The 20,063-nt window shown below is 49.5% G+C and overlaps 1 protein-coding gene across 3 annotated transcripts in view; it reads right to left on the bottom strand.

The window, feature by feature from the left end:
• CELF5 (CUGBP Elav-like family member 5) overlaps window positions 1-20,063 on the bottom strand; it is a 40,349-nt gene that overhangs the window by 11,266 nt on the left and 9,020 nt on the right. For 2 of the 3 annotated variants that reach the window (XM_090289288.1, XM_090289289.1), the window contains exons 2-5: window positions 12,946-13,028; window positions 3,613-3,664; window positions 1,756-1,884; window positions 619-698 (exon numbers count right to left, since the gene is read on the bottom strand). In XM_090289288.1, the coding sequence (XP_090145414.1) occupies window positions 619-698; window positions 1,756-1,884; window positions 3,613-3,664; window positions 12,946-13,028 (344 nt within the window). The remainder of the gene's footprint in view (window positions 1-618; window positions 699-1,755; window positions 1,885-3,612; window positions 3,665-12,945; window positions 13,029-20,063) is intronic. The other variant, XM_090289287.1, reaches the window with a different exon arrangement.

The following is a 20,063-nucleotide window of genomic DNA, read 5'->3' as shown; positions in this document are numbered from 1 at the left end:
ATGTTCTCCTGCTGGCCTTGGCAAATTCCACCCACCCTCAGGTTTCACCCCTCCTATGTACTCACACATATACACACATACTCTCACACACCTATACTCACCATGCATGCTCACATTCATGCCTAGCACACATACACTCATGATGCATGCTCACACATACATTCACATACTCATGTACGAAATAACATAAGCATAATACAGTCACTATGCACATATAACCACAACCCTCACCCACACATACTCATACACATGCACTCACCCACACACATATTCACATACTTATCATCATACCTACAGAGGCACACACATGCACTTGTTCCCCCACACCACCCAGGCATATTCATGCACTCAACATGCTTGCACATGTGCACTCACAGACATACATGTATTTCCACTTACTCTCAGACACACACTGGCAATATATCCTTACACATATACATACATGCACAATCACACACATGCATACACCCACTCACACCGCCATTAAGAACTGCTTTTTCTACCTATGCCCTCTCTGAAGAAGAGCCAGGGACTACCAGATGGCTGAGATGGAAGGGACAGGGCCCCCTTGCCTCTCTCCCATGCACACCACCATGGCCGAGGGCAGCTCCTACTCACCGGCATGGTCTGGCTGCCATGCAGGGCGTGGATAGCCGCCTGAGCCTCTGTATGGGAGGAGAACTTCACAAAGGCACAGCCTGCTCCAAGAGAAGAACAGATGAGAAGCAACAGGGTCTTTCTGGGCAGGCAGGGGCCACCAGAAGGGGTTGGGAGCACTGGGTGACCAGTCAGCATCAGACACACGCAGCCAGAAAGCCAGATATCTGGACAACAAAGTCAGCCAGCCATTTGCTCAGAGAGCTGGACAACGAAGGATCTGACAGTAAGAAAAGCACACAGCCAGCCACAGAGTTGGACAGTCAGCCAGTCAGTTATCTATTCAATTATTCAGTCAGAAATCCAGCCCCCAGATAGCTCTTTGTAAAACATACAATCAAGTGAAGGGGACAGGCTTAGAGGATACCCACTAGCCACCAGAGTTATAATCAGATGTGCAGAATTAAAGTGACAAATCATGAGACACAGATGCAGAGAGATACAGTCCTGTGCACACATTCAGTCAGAGATGAACTCAGACCCAAATGGATAGGCCCATGTGACCAGAATTGAGGAAATGGGGATAAAGTCACCAGACAAGGGCAGACGCAGCTGGTCAGTCACACAGGCAGAATCAGGTGGACAGATAGCCAGAGACCACTAGACACGTGAAGACCCAGACAGAAATAGTCATTTGGACACCCAGGCAGAAAGAGCCAGTGACTAAGAAATGCAGGAGTGGTACTCAACCCCAGTCACATACAGTCATGTGGGTAGACAGGAAAACAAGTCTTTGGAGGTCTTTGGAGGTCATTAAACAATCATTCCTAGAAGGTACAGCTATATAAGGAAAAATACAATCCACAGGACACGGACAAATCCAGGCGGAAACAGTCCCGTGGACAGTCAGGTGGAGACAGGCATCCCCAGATGGTCATAGGCGCATAGGTAGGACCAGCCTCCTGCTCACTTCACTTGCTGACCCGATCTGACCCGGACCACCCATGGGCCTCAACCCAAAGTCCCACTCCGTGCTTGCCCCGCCCCTGTGTCATAGGCCCCGCCCTCAGAGCCAGCCCCACCCCGGGATCTAACCCTGCCGCCTTGGCCCCGCCCTGCCCCCCATCTCCCCAGTCCGCCCCGACTCTGGCCTGTCACCTTTGCTGCTGCCATCAGGTCCCCGGAGTACTGTGCACTCGTCTATAACACCAAAGGGCTGGAACAGCCGTAGCACGTCTTCCTCCGATTGCTGCTTGTTCAACATCCCCACAAACAGCTTCCGGTCCCCTGTGGGCGGAGACACCACCTCAGCTTAGTCTTGGCTTGAAAGCCTCAAGGAATTTCTCTACTGAGCCAGCCTGTTTTGCGCGTGCGGGGGAGGTCACAGCCAGGCATTTTCCTTGCCCTGGGTCTCTCCACCCTCCCACATTCCTGCACAATCCCATCTTCACGCCTTTGCTCATGCAGTGCCCCGGATCTGGAATGCCCTCCCTTCAATCCTTCCGGACCTCTGCTCCACTGCTCCCACTCTCCTGGCAAAGATGGTCTCTCTGCTGTGGCCTCCGAGCCCACACATAGTGCCAGGGTTAAGAACTGCCTTGCCTGGCCTAGGTCCTTGTTGGCCTGTCTGTCTGCCACCTAGGTTTTCCAGGGAGGGGTCAGCGCTGATGGTCTCTGCATCCTCACGGTGCCCAGCAGAGCTCCCTGCCCAACCTTGCCAGGGCTCAGGAGGGGCCAGGCAATCAATGTTTGTTGAATGAATGAGGGCACAGGTGTGCACAGAACCAAGTGTCTGGGGAGTCTGCAGTCCCCAATGGGTGGGGTTGGAGAGGGTGCCTGACCGGGTGCCTGGCTGGGACCTGCCCAAGTCTAAGGCCAGCCTCTCCTGTGTGAGACACCAGAACCCTGCCCCCTGGGATAATTGTGCTGCACCCCTATAATCAGGAATGTGGCAGCTTCCTCTCCCTGAGATGGTGAGTTGGGTTACTATGGAGACCAGTTTTCTGGCAGCTGTCATTCATGGGGGTGGGTGGGAGAAAAAAGCAGAGAGACTTAGAATCAGGGAGAGAAAGATGAGTGAGACAGACAGAGACAGGCAAAGAGAGACACGGAGAGCAGCAGAGAGAGAACCAGAGAGGCAGGAGAGAAAAAGATAGAGGAGAGAGAAACAGATATGGAGGGAGAGGAATAGAGAGAGAGGATAAAGAGATTGAGACCTGCAGACCCTATCTCTCTAGTCCCTGAACCATACTGGCAGTCAGGTTGGAGAGTATGAAAACAGGTTCACAGCCCATAAGGGCTTTACCAGGCTCCTACACATACACCGGGTCCTAACAGCCCTGCCCCACAGACCATCCCCAAGGCTGGCTGTTCTCCCTTAGCCCCTAATCCACCTGAGATGAGGAGGGGGGAATCTCTAAGACTGTTGATTTCCACTGGAATCAAAAGCACCCCCCATAGGCAAACCCCCACCACGCGGTCCTCACACAGACACCAGGTCTCCAACCTGCACTCCCACGTGCTCAGCCTGTTACAGTCAAACACACACTCGAACATATACGCCCGCGCACAGGCTGGATGTGCAATTGTGCATGCACCCCCACATTTGCTGCAGAAACACGTATGCATATGTGCACACACTTGTACATGTCTGCATACAGGTGTGTCAAAGTATGCATGCTTACACACACATGTACTTGTCCAGATGGGCAAACACACACACACACTAGAGATCAATCCACAGCCCTTCAGAGATGCCATCCCCTCTGCATCTGAAGATCCCCATTTCTGCTCCCTGAGAGAAATCGGGTATTTCAAACTCCAGGGGAAAGCAGCTGGACCTGGCCTGTGGCTCTATGGTTGGGAAGAGGGGGCACAGCCCCCCTGCTATCCTGTCTCTAACCCATTAGGTGTGTGAGCAGGCAGGTGGTGACTGCAGCCTTTGTGAAGGGATCTTCCCCACTTTCCCCATTCCTCTGCCCACCCCCAGCCTGGAGGTCAGGGAGAGATGACAACTACCTCCACGACTTTCGCTGTCCGCAGGCTTCACCTGGATTGGCCGTGCCATCTGTGGAGAGAGGGGGAGGGAATCTCGAGGTCAAGGTCAGCAGCAGGAGTAATATGGGTAAGGGTAACATGAGCTCTGCCAGGCAACCCTGCCTACCTCCCCAGCCTCAGCATCCCATCAACCACCCGGCAGCAACTAACACTCCACTCAAACCAAACAACACATGGTCCCACCTACGGGCTTTGCTCATGCTGTCTGGAAAACTCTTATTTTGCCTTTAAAACTCAGTAACAATATTCCTTCCTCCAGGAAGCCTCCTTGCCTCCCCAAGTGCAATAGACTACTTACAAAGATGGATCAACTCCTCCAGTCCCTGTATGTGATATGACTTTGTGGTTCCTCTCATCAAGAACTGGAGTCTATCTTCCTTTTGCATCTGGACTTGGACTTATGACTTACTCTGACCAATAGAATGTAGTGGAAGTGAAGTTGTGGAAGTTCCAACCTTGGCCTCAAGAGACCTTGCAGCTTCCACTCTTGGGATCCTGAGTTTACCAGGTGAATATGCCCAGACAAGCAACTGGAGGATAGTAGACTTCAGCACAGAGAGGCCCCACTGATACACAGCACATAGGAGTGAGGTTGTTCTGGCCCAGCTTGCCCCAATCAAGCTCCAGATGACTGCAGCTGCATTAATGACCAGCAGAAGAACCACCCAGCTGAACCAGGCCAGCATTACCAACCCACAGAATCCTGAACAAATAAAATGGTCAGGGTGGTTTGAGACTCAGAAGTAGCTGGCTAATACACTAAGACTGCTACTTTTAGTCAGCTCCATGAGCCTTAGGTGGATGGACTATCATACCTGAGTGGACCAGACTGAAATACAAGCTCATTGTTCTGAACACTTCTATCCTCCAACCCTAGCACTTAAAATGACGTTCAATGAAAGAAATCCTCCCCTAGCTCCCATCCCCAAACTTACCCAGCCATGGGTATGATAAGAGCTAGCGTGAATATCTGACAACAGACTTGAGGAATATGGGATGGGGGTGACATTTGCTTCTCCATTGGTACTAGGACAGAATCCTCCCAACCCAGTGTCTCTGGTGAACTCCTACTCATTCTTCAAAACCCAACTCTAAAGTCCCCACATGAGCAATCCTTCTACCCCTCCTTCCTCAGGGCAGGACATGTCTATGTGTTGTTCTTCCTCCTGGAGACTGGGGACTATAGCTTCACCTCACACAGGGCAGAGTACATGGGAGAATCATAGGAGCCTGCTGAACTGAGCTGACCAGAAGAAAGTGGCCAATGTCCACCATCACAGAAACGTACCTCATCCCTTCCCAACAGGCCTGGGGTCAGCGAGTGCTTGTCCTAGGTCAGACAATCTTGTAAAAGATCCCCACCCATCCAGAGGAGGTGCTTGATAAATGACAATGCTCTAATCATAATGCAGCTGCCCAGCAAGCTCAAGAGAAAGGTTCAGTTTTCACCCATTTTTATAGATGTCAACATCGAGGCCCAGAGAGAAGTTATCTACTATACCCACCAAGGCCATGGTAGATGAATCCAGGCACTAAGGATTCCTAGAGGTCAAATTTAGAGGGCTTTCCACCTACTTCCATGAGTATAGACCCCTCCCCAACTTTGAAAGTCCCATGTCTCTTCCCCTCAGAACTCCTTCCCCTTCTCTCATACCCTGTCCCAGCTCTGAACCCCCTCCCTCACTCAGTACCCTCTTTCCCTGACTATCCTCCCCCAGTAGATTCCTCTTTCTAGCTTCCTTCCCCTCCCAAGCCCCATCCCATTCTGAGTTCTTCCCTTCTCTTTGCTCCCCCTCTCCTATCTGAGCCCTTCCCACTTCAGATACCCTCCCCCTCTGTGAGTATGTGTTCCAGGCACATATGGGCCCAGCTGCTGCAATTTGAACTCAGCTTGGGAGCTCCAGAACCAGAGAGGCCTTAGTCTCCCCTATCCAGTGTCCCTCATTCCCATGGCCCAATCTTTCTGCCACCCAGCCTCACCCCAGAGAAAAGCAGAAAGTCTCCCTTTCCCCACTACACACACACACACACACACACACACACACACAGAACAGAGCCTTCTCCACCTGGGTACCACACCGTCCTAGCTGGAGGAAGGAGAGGAGATTATTTCAGCCAGATGGAACCAGATTCTGGACTGAGATGGTGAAGGGAAGTGGTGAGGGGTAGGGGAAATCTGAGCATCAGCCTCCTGCTCCCCCACCCCTCCCACCTCACCTCCACTGGCCCTCACATCTTCCACCCTCCCAGTACCTTGGGCAGATGAGGATGGGGTTTCCATGGCAACGCTGATTCACCACTTGGAAGCTGGCAATTGTTGTTGCCATGGAAACTGCCTCTTAGGGGCGAGACCAGCTCCTGCCTTGCACAAAAGAGATATTTAAATATAATCTTCTGGAGATGGATGGGCCAAGAGAAGGAACTAGGGAGGGGGCCACAGGGAGGGAACCTGCCCTCATCACAGCATCCTCATCCCTTATCCCCATTCTCATGGCCTGGTTACCTGCTCACCATCTGTAGAGCCTGGGACCTTTCACCTCCTACTGGGAGGGTCCTTCCTCCTCCTGGGTCAGATTGGCAGGGGGAGGAGGTCCTGGTCTGGTCGCTGAAGCCAGGTGGACAGTCTCCTCCTTTCCAGCTCCCAGCTCTAAGGCTCGGAGGCCCAGCTGTCCACACCTCACAGCCCTGCACCCCACCTTACCCACCAACCTGGAAACTCACACCAGGCTGGCATCCATGTGCTGTGGTCTGCACAGTGGTCCTGAGTGCACAGGGGTGCTTAAGTCACACACAAGCTGAGGCCCAGCACTTCACTCCCTGTGCTTCACACCCAGGCAATTCCCCAGCTACTGGCCAGGCCCTATCCACCCAATGGAGCCCAGAGAAGGTGTGCAGGGAATGGGGGGAGCCAAGTCTCCCCATACCCCACCTCTCCAGTCACTCCTGCCTGCCCATCTAGCTCTGCTCCAGCTCTTTTTCTCCATCTGTCCCACCAACTTCTCTGCCCAGTGTCCTCCCTCCTTCCTCCACCTTCTCTGGCTCCCCAATGCTGCATCTCTTCCTTCCCTACCCTCTCCCTTCCTCTCTTCACTTATTCAACAACATTCCCAATGTGCCCCATGTTGAGTAATTTCGCAGTCCCAGGGAGGAGCCCACTGGGCTGGTGGAGGGGGAACCAGAGGCAGATACAGGCACTCCCAGGCACACTGGGTCAGCGTTGGAGCAGCAGGCAGAATCAGCGCTGGGAGAGCCTAGAGTAAAAAACAGCAAAGAGCCAAAGGCAATCCTGGTGCTGCATTGAAGACGGAAGATCTGTGGTGGGTTTTAAAGTGAATAGGAGTTTGAGGGGGAGACCGTTTCTCAGGTTATAGCAATATGTATATCCACTGACTCATTTCATCTCCAAACAACTTTATGGGATGTAAACATTATCATTTTATGGATGAGCAAATCAGAAAGGGAAAGAATCAGACTCAGAGGACCCAGATTTCCTCTGGGTCCTCTGAGGACCCAGCCATGCCTCCAGCCAAGGGTCCTGTGGGCTAGGGCTCTGGGAGTGCCTATGTCTTTGGGGTGGGCACATATGAAGTGGCTGGGATTCAGTCCTTGCCCTGCCCCAAGCTTTTGCTGGGTGACTTCACCAAGCCATACACCATTGGGAAAACAGGGCCCCTTAAGTCTGACCTGTGTATATTACAGATGAGGAAACTGAGGCCGCTGCGGGGAGAGACTGCAGGAGGAGTCTCTAGTGGTCAGGCTGGGGCCCCAAAGAGTCTCCTGAATTTTCAAAGCTGTGACTTTAGAAAATGTGTGGACCCCAAGGGAAGCTCCAACTGGTTTGTTTCTGGAGGTGTAGAGAGGAAAGAAGCAAGGTGGGCACCCTATCTGGGCTGCCCAGGCCACTATTCCAGCCTCCTCCTCTTCCACCTGGACCCAGACCAAGCCTTCCTCCTGGTCTAGGTGCTGCCACAGCTCCCTGTTGCCCTTGGGGAAGCATGTCAGTTCCTCATCCTGGCATTTGAGCCACCTTCACTGCTTAGCCCCAGGTATTTCTCCCATGCCAGCAGGACACTGCTGTTGCACTAACTGGGCTAAAATGCACCTCTCTGCATCCCATCCTCACCTTGAAGAGGCCCCCTCAAATGCCACCATCCCCTGAAGCTTTCCCCTCACTATCCAGCCTGAGGGTTGAGAGCCCAGCAGAGATCCTCCACTGGAACCTGAGGCACCTGCCCAGCCTGGATTCAGGGTCGACGGTCCATTCTGGGTTTTATTCTGGGACTCTGTTATTCAATTTAGGATTCTACTCCAGAATGCTGAATTTGATTAATTATACTATGTCCCTCACAGACGCCGCTGGCACAGTCAAGGAGGAAACTGGAAAGGAGAGCCATTCTGACCCCAGGAAGCAGCATTAGGGGAGGGGGAGCTCGGTTGTGCCATGGGGGGTGGTCCACATGGCAAGCCAATGACCTGGATCACTCCCTTCCTGGTTTATCAAGAGATAAAAAGACAGAAGTGTCCACTCCACACTGCCTTCCCCGACATACACATGCACATGGGTTGGATTGTTTTTTTGAGGGGATGCCGGGGACAGGAGAGATGGGGCTGTCTTCATCTCTAGAATGACTCAGCTCTGGCCCCCAGCTCCCTGGCTGTGCACGCAGACACGTGCAGGCACAAGAGCCCGCAGGGTGGGTTTTTCCGGCACACGGTAAATCTCATGTGGGTTCATCCTCTGGTGGAGACACCTTGGGTGGGGAACAAGAAGTAGCTGACAGGAGAGGGGGGCCTTCTGCTCCAGCAGCCACCATCCCCTGCTGTGCAATCTACACATGAACCTCCAGCTCTGGTTCTGAAGGGCTGATCCATTGTCTGTGGTGGTCCTCAGGGCAGGGTGACTTACTTAGAAAGTCAGCCCCTTCACTAATCAGAAGCCAAAATACACACTTAGAGAACGGAACTCTAGGGTATGTAACTGATGGGAGCGTGGCACATACCCACCAGAACCAAAACACGAACAAGGATCTCTATTTGAAACAGCAAAAACTGGAAACAACCCAAATATCCACCAACAGGAGGATGAACAAATAAACTGTGTATTCATATCATGGAATACTACATGGCAATGATAAAGCACCAGTTATGGATGAATGCAATGCTAACTGTCATTAGCATCATACTAAGTGGGGAAAAAATGCAGATGGAAAAGCCTACATATAACATTATTCCATTCATATCATATAGAAAAACAGACAACAGCCATCTAATATTTTAGGAATGTATTTATAAGTACTGAGACCACAGAGAAGAGCAGGGCTTGGGTACCATAAAAGTCATAATAGTGGTTCCTCCAACAGGAAGCAAGAGGCTGGGGCTTAGGGACATGGTACAGTGGTTTCTGTGTGCCAACTATGTAGTAATAACGGGGGTGCTTGCTTTCTAATTATTTGTGTTGGATATACTTTTCTCTAAGTGTGTAATATTTTGTAAACTTTAAGAATTTTTTTTTTAATCAGGCTGTACTCCCAGAGGATGCTGCCCAGGCCTGGGGGTGGTCCCCAGGGATCCCTGCATCCCTAGGGTCCAGCTCTGAACCACCTTATTTATCAAACATCAGCCCCGCCTGGCTGCTGTGGCTCCGTGGATTGAGCATCAGACTTAGAGCCAAGTGTCGCTGGCTCGATTCCCAGTCAGGGCACACGACTAGGTTGCATGTCAGGTCCCCAGTTGGGAGCGCAAGTGAGAGGCAACCATACAATAATGATTCTCTCCCTCTCTTTCTCTTTTCCCTCTCTCTAAAAATAAAATAAACAAACAAATAAATTATTAAAAAAACAAAACAAAAAACATCAGCCCTCATCTCCAGGAGGGCAAGGACCACAGGAACCAGCTTGCAGGAAACTGAACCAGACAAGCCAGATGTTCAAGGCCTGTGGAGTGGGGTAGATGGAGCTGCCATCCTCACCCTGCTGGGTGACATCACATGAGCCCCTTCTCTCTTACCCACAGTCTCCCCCTCTGTTGAACATGGCTGGCAGCAGCCCCAGCCCCCCTCGTGGACATGGCATCTAGATGAGGGGCCCCAGAAGTGCTGGGCTATGGTGATAATTCACAGTCCAGGCCCTGTGTGGAGGCTGGGGAAACTAAGGCCCAGAGGGTATTGCCTGAGACTCCTCACCACTCAACTGTGAGCAAGTATCAGAGAGAGACCTTGAACCCTACAATCTAGACATATGATGATGTCACTGCATCATATTCCTCAGTCTAGAACATTCTAGGTCTGTGCTGTATAACACAGTAGCTGACCCTGATGTAGAGCATTTTAGATTTTAGCTGTCTAGCCACATACAGCTGTTTAAGCTTAAATTTACATTTGTTAAAATTCAGTTCCTGAGTCATAATTGCCACATTTTAAAGGGTCAAGAGCCACATGGACCTAGTGGCCACCACATTGAACAACACAGACAGGAAGGACATGTCCATCACTGGAGAAAGTCCAATTGGACGTCAATGGTCTAGAATGGGATTTGGCACATTATAGCCTTATTCTGATGCCCTGTCTATTTTTATAAATAAAGTTTTATTATCACACAGCCACATCCATTCATTTACATGTTGTCTGAGGCTTTCATGTGGCTATGACAGTGGCCATATGGCCGGCAAAGCCAAAAATATGACCTCTCTTATCCTCTGCATAAGAACTTTGCTGACCCTGGGCTTAGAACAGTTTAGAACTATACTGTCCAATATGGTAGCCGCCAGCCACACTTGGCCACTGAGCCCTTGAAATGTGGCTTTTGTCACTGGAGATTGGGATTTTAAATTTTGTTTAATTATAATTAATAAATTATATTGACTGCCTGCTGAAATAAGATCTCAGAGATACTGGGTTAAAATGAAATAAGTATTAAGTTCATTTTACCTGTTTCGTTTTCCTTTTTAAGAGTTGCTACTAGAAATTTTAAGTGCTCTATGTGGCTTGCATTATATTTCTATTAGCACTGTTTACCAGTTCCTTATTCTCCTAACCAGGGTTCATCCACCTGGGCTCTGTTGATTTGGGGTGGATAATTCTTTGTTGTGGGAGACCATCTTGTGCCCTGTAGGGTGCTGAGCAGCATTCCTGGCCTCTACACATGGCATCTTCCTGTCTTGACCATGACAAATGTCCCCAGACATCACCCAGTGTCTCCTGAGAGCAGAATCACTCTGTGTTGAACACTCCTCCTAACCTAATATAAACTTCTGTTAGATTACAGAGGCTCTCATGTGTTCTCGACAGCACACCAGGCACATTCCTGCCTCCAAGACTTTGTACACTCCATCCTCATACCACCCCCATCTTCATCTCCATCTGCCACAGTCCTCCCCATCTCTCAAGACTCAGCTCAAATGCTCCCTGATCCAAGAAGCCATCCTGTTAGTTCTCTACTAAGTCCTTCATGCAGGTCAGCTGGTTCTCCTTGGTGATGCTGCCCCCAGTTGCCCTTCCATCTGGCCACTGGTTTTGCAGTAACCCTTTCTAGTGGGTTGAATGGTAGTCCCCCTAAAATATGTCCAAGTCCTAACCACTGGAACCTGTGAAAAAAATGGGACCTTATTTGGGAAAGGGTTCTTTACAAATGGAATTAAGTGACAGATATGGAAATGAGGTCAGCCTGGATTTAGGGTGAGCTCTAAATCGAATGGCAGGTGCCCTTATAAAAGAAAGGCAGAGAGATATTGGAGAAACATGGACCCAAAGGAGAAGGCCATGTGACAAGAGAGGCAGAAATTATTGGAGCAATGAGTCTACAAGCCAAGGAACTACTGGCAGCCACCAGAAGTTGGGAGAAGGTTGTAGAAAGGATTCTCTCAGAGGGTGTACAGCCCTGTTGTCACCTTGATTGCAGATTTCTGACCTACAGAACTGTAAGACAATATGTTTCTGTTGCTTTAAGCCCTCTGTTTATGGTGCTTTGTTAAGCCGTCCCAGGACTCCAGAAGTTGGAAGAGGGTTTTTAAAAAATATTTTATTTATTTATTTTTAGAGAGAGGGTATGGGAGGGAGGAAGAGAGGGAGAGAAACACCAATGTGAGAGAGAAACATTAATTGGTTGCCTCTTGTACATGCTCTGACCAGGGACCAAAGCCAGAACCCAGGCATGTACCCTGGCCAGGAATCGAACCAGCAACCTTTTGCTTTGTGGGACGATGCCCAACTAACTGAGCCACACCAGTCAGGGCGGAAGACGGTTTTGAAAGTAAAAATCAAACCAGGTCATTCCTCTGCTTGCCACCCTCCTATGGCCCTAGCCCCCCGTGGAATAAAATCCAAACTCCTCTTGTGGTCCTTCCCCTTTCCTCTTCCCCATCCTTCTTCCATCCTCCTCAGTCCCATGGTTTCACTTTGCTGACCTCGCTGCTCCTCAAATGCATTGAGTTTGGTCCAGCCTCAGAGGCTTGCACTGCCTCTGCTTCTGCCTCTGCCAGGAATGCCCATCCTGCAGAAAGTGCATAGCTCCCTCCCTCATCCCCATCAGGTCACCTCCTCAGAGAGACCTTCCCTAACCACCTGGTTTATCTAGAACCCACTTGGCAGGCACACCCCAGACTTCTCACTACCAGCTGTGCTGTGCCCACATTCCCAGCATCAATGGCTACAGATGCCCCAAGCAGCCCCTGAGTGCTTTTGATGCTGAAGGGACCCTGAGAATTCCAGAGGGAAGGGCAAGCCCCACCCCAAGAGCCACTTTCCATTGGGAGGTGCTTCCTGGAAACCAGGCTCACTTGGTTCATAGGATCCCCATCCTTCATTGGAGGGACCTCCTGCCCACCCAGAGGACAAGGTCGACAAGAGAGACCTGGCAGGAACAGAGCCTGGGCTGGCCTCCTCTGGGGATGGAAATACCGCCCAAACAACCCCTGGATCCAGGGACTGTAGCTCTATTTGCTTCAATGTTTCTCCAACACACCAGGCACAGTCCTGCCTCAGGGCCTTTGCACATTCTGCTCCCGCTGCCTGCTAGTTCTTCCTCATCTTCAAGTCTCAAGCCAATAATACTTGCACCCTGGGCAAGGTGCCACCTGTGTAACCATGCACAACCACTCTGGCGTGCCGCATAGGGCCTGATATGCAGTAGGCACTTAATAAATGCTCATTGTGGTGATCATTTCTGTACCTCTGCACCTTACATCTTTTTCTGAGTCCAAAGACACATGGGTCTCACAGCTGACCCCAAGAGGGGCCTCAGCAATCCCAGGGCTGAGAGCAGCCTCACCATCCCCCACCCCCTTCTCCAGACTCACCCCGGGCAAGGTCTTCTGTTCGTGCAGAGCAGTCTGAGCTTTGATGGCAGAGTCCCTGGCACAGTAAGTGAGAAAGGCACAGCCTGGAAGGGAGAGAATGGGAGTGTTAAGAGGAAAGGATGCTGTACACCCATGTTCATAACAGCATAATTCACAATAGCCAAGAGTTGGGAACAACCCAAGTGTCCATGGATGGATGAACGGACAAACATGGTGTGGTCCATCCATACCATGGAATATGATTCAGTCTTATAAAAAGGGAAATTCTCACACCCTCTACAACATGGATGGACTTTGAGGCTATTTTTCTCAGTGAAATAAGCCAGACACAAAAGGACAAATATTGTATAATTCCACTCATAGGAGGTCCCCATAGGAGTCAAAGCCACAGAGACAGAAAGTAGATGGTGGGAGCCAGGGGCTGGGGTAGAAGGATGGGGAGTCAGTGTTTAATAGGGACAGAGAGTCAGTTTGGGAAGATGAGAAAGTCCTAGAGATGGATGGTGGAGTTGGCTGCACAACAATAGGCGTGTACTTAATGCCACTGAGCTGTGCATTGAAAAATGGCTAAGACTGTAAATTTAATATTATGAGTATATTACTACAGTAAAAAAAATTGGGGGAAAAAAGAAGGAAAATGGTTAAAATGGTAGATTTTACATTATGTATATTTTACTACAATAACAAAAATGAGAACCCTGAAGCTACCTTTTTGGGGGGGCATTAGCAGTGGTTCACCCCCACACCCCACTTTTTCCCAAGGAGTGAAACAGGGAAGGGAAGAGAGCAGACCCAGTTGTTAATTAAGCCTGTGGCTGACACTGGATGAAGACATTCTCAGAACTGTGGGCTGGGTGGTGTGGAGTCAGGGGAGTGGGTAGAGCTGCTGCCAAGGGTGGGGGTGGGGGGAAGAAAGTAGGGAGGGTCCCAGCAGCTCCAAGGAGCCAGAAGAGGTCCTACCACTGGGATAAGGAGCAGTGGGCTCTGCCACTGACTCGCTTTGTGGTCTGCAATGGGGCGCTGCCCCATCTTTGCCTCAGTTTCCCCCATCAGAGAGAATGGTCCGAGAGCGCCACAGGGTGGACCAACCAAGGGCTGTCTGCAGAGAGCCAGGGGTCAGGGCTGCCCCTAAAGGGGGTCCAAAACCAGGGTGTGATTGCACAATGTCTGTTGGGAGTCACAGAAGCAAGAAACATTGAGAGAGACAGAGACAAAGAGAAACAAGGATAAAGAGATGCCCAGAGGAAAACTAATGAGGTCAAAGGTATTTTGAAAGATGTTTGAGGGGGACAGCTGGGAGTTGCAGGCAGGTGTCAGGTCCCATGGGACAGACACAGAGCTCTGGGCCCAGAGTTGGGCTTTGCCTTTCTAACCTCTGTGGATCTTGTTTTCACTGCCTATGAAATGAGACCATCATTGGCTGCTCTGATGCAGTTGGACCCTATGTTTCCCCATGCCCAACTTCTCCCACTCATGGTCCCTGTCTGCCTCCCTTCACTTCTGACCTCCTGGGCAGAGCTCTTGGGAACAGCTCTGGGGTGTCCACTTCTGCTCCAGGCAGGAGCTAATGGAAGCTGAGTTCTGCTGGACAACACTCACCACAGTGGCTGTTCCTACCAGCTGGGCCAGATAATGGGGAGAGGTCCCTGCCCCAGGCCTGAGAGGTCTCCTGGAACCCTGAGGATGGGGGCAGGCACCAGACAGAGCTGAAGATAGTTTCTAGCATTTTGAAAAAGATTTTATTTATTTTTAGAGATATTTTATTTATTTATTTTTTAGAGAGGGGAAGGAAGGGAGAAAGAGAGGGAGAGTAACATCCATGTGCAAGAGACATATCAACTGGTTGCGGTTGTGTGTCACATGCCCCCAACTAGGGACCTGGCCCATAACCCAGGCATGTGCCCTGACTGGGAATTGAACTGGCGACCTTTAGGTTCACAGGCTGGCACTCAATCCACTGAGCCACACGAAGCTGGGCACATTTTAAAAAGCATTTGTAGAACATAAAATGGTGTGGCTGCTGTGGAGAACAGTTTGGCGGTTCCTCAAAAAAATTAAACGTAGAATTACCATATGATCCAGCAATTCCACTTCTGAGTAGATATCCAAAAGAATTGAAAATAGGGACTGAAAGAGATGTTCAAACACCCATGCTCACAGCAGCATTATTCACAATAGCCAAAAGGTAAAAACAACCCAAATATCCATCAACAGATGAATGGATAAACGAAATGTGGGATATATGTACAATGAGATCTTATTCAGCCTTAGAACAGATTCTGACACCTGCTACAACATGGATGAACCTAGGTACATTATGTTCAATGAAATATGCCAGACACAGAAGGACAAATACTATATGCTTTCACGTCATGAGGTTCCTAGAGGAGTCAAATCCAAAAAGACAAAGTAGAATGGTGGGTGCCAGGGGCTGAGGAAGGAAGATGGGGAGTCAGTGTCTAATGGGAAAATGAGACAGTCCTGGAGACGGATGGTGGTGATGGTTACCCAAGAATGTGAGTGTGCGCAATGCCACTGAGCTGTGCCTTGTAAAATGGTAACTTTTACCACAATAATAAGTATATAGTTAGAATATATTACAAATTGCCTCCCCTCAAAAAGTGCAGAACATGTAAGTGTACAATGTAACAATTACTTATAAAGTCATGGGAACATTGCACAGATCCAGAAATAGAACATGGCTGCCACCAGAGGCCCAATGTTCCTCCCACACCACAACCATCTTCCAACCCCAAGAAGTGAACTACCTTGGCCCTTGTGATAACCAGGTCATTGCTTTCATTATGGTTTCCACACTGCATGCATCACTAATCAATGTGGTTGAGTGCTCCCCTGTGTTGAACTTATATAAGTGGAATCAGAGTATGTGCTCACTTTTGTGTCTTGTTTCTTCCATTCAGCAATGGGTGGTTGCATGTCTCAGGAATTAATTCCTTTTTACTTCTGTCTACAATTTTATTCTATGAATATGCTACAAATGGATATCCATTGTCCTGTGGATGGCATTTAGGCTGTTCGCTATTTGGGGCTATCATGAATAAAGCTGCTGTGGAACATTCTTGCATATGTATTTTGATGCACAAAAGTATAGCTAGGAATGGGATTGCTGGTTAGAAGGTTGGTATATGTTTAACTTTGATCAATTCTTTCAGTTTTCCAAAGTGGGTTGTGCCCAATGTATATTCCCTCCAATGGGGTCTGATAATCCTATTAGTGTTTTTTTCTTTCTTCTCAACAACTCAGTTTTTACAGACTTTTAAGTGTTAATCATTGTGGTGGGTGTGCCATTGTATTTCACTGAGATTTTAACATACATTCCTAGAGTTATTAATGAAGCCAAGCACTTTATTGCTTTGTAAAAGTTCTTTACATATTGTGTGTTTATCTGTTTTTTATTATGTATGATGTAAACATCTCCCAATCCATGATCTGTCATTCTATTCTTTTTCTGTGTGTTTCTATTTTCTGAGTTTAACTCCCCAAGGTCTTCATGAGAAGTGCTAAGATAACTAGCCCTAAGACCTGAGAGAAATTAGGCATGGCTGGCAAGAAATCAGGCTGCAGGGAGGTGTAAAATAGGGGAAAACCTCTTCCTCTTTGGGTTCTTTCTTGCCTGTGGAGCCCTACCTGCAGAACATGGAGTTTGCTGACCTTAGGAGGGTAGGGATGAACCTCAAAGCAACCTTTGATACCATCAGTCTCTGCGTCTGGAAATTTTGCTGAGCGAGGAGGAAAATGACCAAATCAGGGGACGCTGTCCCTGGTGCTGAAATGCTTCCCAGCTCTCTTTGCCCAATCTTTTCTAGTTGGTGAAACGTGTGACATTTATCCGTTTCTGGATAAATAGAGCCTTGGTTTTCAGTGACTAAAAGAATTGGATTGTTTTCTCCTCCCCCCCAATTCATATGTTGCTGTCCTAACTCCCGGGACCTCAGAATGTGACCTTACTCGGAAATAGAGTTGGTGCAGATGTGATTAGCTAAGATGAGGTCATACTGGATCAGGGTGAGACCTAATGCAGTAGAACCGGTGTCCTCATAAAAGGGAGGAAATATGGACACAGAGAAATGCATGCAGTCCATGTGAAGCCCATGTGAACACAAAGGCAGAAATTCAGGTGATGTATCATCAAGCCAAGGGACAATGAGGATTGCCAGCAGCACCAGAGGCTCGGAGAGGGGCCTTGATCAGATTCTCCCCCAGAGTCTCAGAAGGAACCAACTCAACCCAAACCTTGATCTCAGACTTCCAACTTCCAGAACTGGACCCTCTGAAGGAAACCTCAGCCCTCCCAATACACACACTGGGTGAGCTTCTCACCCTGGTTCCTGCCCTGGTCACCCCCACCCCACACACCAGCCCCATTCATGACATGGGTGCTTGAGTTGGGTGTGCAGCAGCCCTTCCTCAACCTGGCTGAACCCTGAATGGTTAACTGAGGGGTGGGGCAGGTGGAAAGGGCAATCCCACCTGCAAGACCCACAGACAGAATGTTTACCACTTGACAATCCTATGGTTCCCTTTACACCCACCTCCATTGACAAAGCTAGGACCAGAGCTGATTTGGCGGGGAGGGGGACATCAGTGCCCACAGATCTCTCAAGAACCAAGGGCAGAGTGGCATCAATGGGGGGATCCTTGGGGAGCAAAATATTTCCTCCATGTATGAAAGTTTCCCTGTAACTAGATCTGCCTCATCACAGTTCTCTTAATAAGGACAGGGCTCCCTACCTCTAAAAGTAAGGAAGCAGTGTCTCCACAAAGAGGAAACTTCTTTGCCAGGGAATCCTTAGGGTCCATCCTCATGCCAAGACCCTCTGCTCTCTGCTCTGAGATTTGGTCTTTTGGGGTTTCATGTTGGAATTGTAATAAAAAATAATAGTCGATGTCCACTGAGCACCAGGCACCTTATGGGGGCATGCCACCCATGCTGCCCTTTGCGTCCTCAGACTAGCCCAAGAGAATGGTGCTGCTGTTTCCATTAGTACCCCATTTTACAGATGGGGAAACTGAGACACCAGCCATTGAGTCATCTGTCCGATGTCACAGAGCAGCAGGGCCAGAGGCTTCTGAATTTCAGAAAATCCCAGCACAATGGGGACTAAAGTTGCCGAAGTTTGTTATACTGATCAAATGGCCTAAAAAATGTTTTAAAAGAAAAAGGAAAAATGGTTTTTCCTTCTTACTATTTATAATCCTTACTCTCATGCATAAATCTGGGATTTTTGCCACTTCTTGTGGAGCTTGGTAGGTCTGGGGACTGACTCTGGCTGGACATGTCCCTGGCTTTCACCCTGACTCAAGCCACACCCATGCTCAGCCTCTCACTGACTGTCTCTGAGCACCACATTGCCTGGGTTCACACACACTGATCCTTACCTTTGGCTCATTTCTTCTCAACCTTAGGTCCCAACTGAGTCACCCCCTCTTCTGGGGAGCCTCCCCACCCCCAACTGATATTGGGTGAGGCACGTCATAGACTTTTTCTGTGCCTGTGTGTTCCCCATCACAGCTCTGCTCTCTCATGCTGTTAACTGTCTAGTCATGTGTTATTTGGCCCCACAGGACTGTGGGCACCCTGAGGGTGGGGCCAGGTTGTGTCCCAGTCACCAACATGTCCCCAGTGCCTAGCATTGGGCCCAGTATACAGTGTGTGCTCAGTAAGAATTTGGCCACTGATCATGCCTTCATCCTAGTCCAGCCCCATCATCTCCCACCTGGGCCAGGGCAGTTGCTTCTACCCTGGTCCCCAGCTTCTATCCTGGCCCCCTAGTCTGTCATCCCTACAGAAGCCACCAGAGGGCGACTGTGAGCACCTGAGTCAGGATCTTTCCCACCATTGCTCACAGTCGTCCAGGGCTCCCACCTCCTTCAATGTAAAAGCCCAAGTTCTCCCTGAAGCCAACATGGCCTTGCACAACTTGCCCCCATCCACTTTGCACCCTCACCTCCTCCCTTGCTCCCTCACTTACTCTGCTCCAGCCACATGGGCCTCCTCACTCCTCACTCCTCCATCACACCAGCCATGGTCCTGTCCCGTGATCTTTGCACATGCTGTTCTGAAATGTGCTGCCCCCAAATCTTTGCACAGTTCACTCTCACTTCCTCCAGGTACTAGCTCAAATGTCACCCCCTTAGTGAAAACTTAACTTTGATCACCCTATTTAAAATTATAGCCCTCAACCATCTCCCACCCTGTTCTTTTTTGCTCAGAGCCCTTATCACCATCACATGCCATATAGCTATCTGTCTCCCCCACTGAAATGCAGCTTCTGTGAGGACTGGAGTTTTGTTCAGTGCTGGGTCCCCAGAACCTAAGTAGTGCCAGGCATGCAGTAGGTGCTCAAAAAATGCTTGTTGACTGACTGAATAAATTTATTTTGTTTCCAAACTGATCTGCTAATATCAAGACCACCTCCTTGAGGGCAGTGACCATATTTGATTCATTTTTATCCGTCACCTTCCCCCCACCAGTCAATATTTTCTGAGTACCTATTATGTGCTAGGTTTGCTGGGGAAACAGACACAGGCAAGACAACTTTGATTGATCTTCTCTTTGATTCCCAACATCTCGTTCTGTCCCCAGTCAGACCCCAACCATAACCAATTGTGTGAACCCCCATTCCAAATCCCTTTGATCCCAAACCCCCTGTATACTGGTACCCCACATTCTTGATTTTTAACTTTAGCTTTCTAATCTAGTGGCTAATCTAGGCCCAGTGTCTTTCTGCTGTGTGATCTTGGGCTTACCACCTAACCTCTCTGAGCCCCCACTTTCTCATCCATAAAATAGGAGTCATAATACTATCTATTAAGGATTATAGGAGACACTCTCTTCTGCTGTAGGACCACCTCTCCAACACTCACCTGTCCCTGGCCACCCTCTCCACATCCTCTTCCTAATCTCAGCCTGAGGCTGTTCACTGAGAACAGTGGGGCTGACGGCCCTCTCCTATACTCACTGTCCCTCCCCACACTTATAAACTCATCATTTCCTGTCAAGAGGGCAAGGCCCTCCATTGGGCGCACCATTTCCAGGCTGATCGCCTGCCTCCCTGGCTGCCATTCCTCAGCCTCCTTTGCTGACTTCTGCTCTT

Source organism: Furipterus horrens, unplaced genomic scaffold (assembly GCF_987537825.1).
Source record: "Furipterus horrens unplaced genomic scaffold, mFurHor1.1.pri manual_scaffold_10, whole genome shotgun sequence".
Lineage (NCBI taxonomy): Eukaryota > Metazoa > Chordata > Mammalia > Chiroptera > Furipteridae > Furipterus > Furipterus horrens.
The sequence above is the reverse complement of the archived record's forward strand: the minus strand, read 5'-3'. Positions and strand labels throughout refer to the sequence as shown.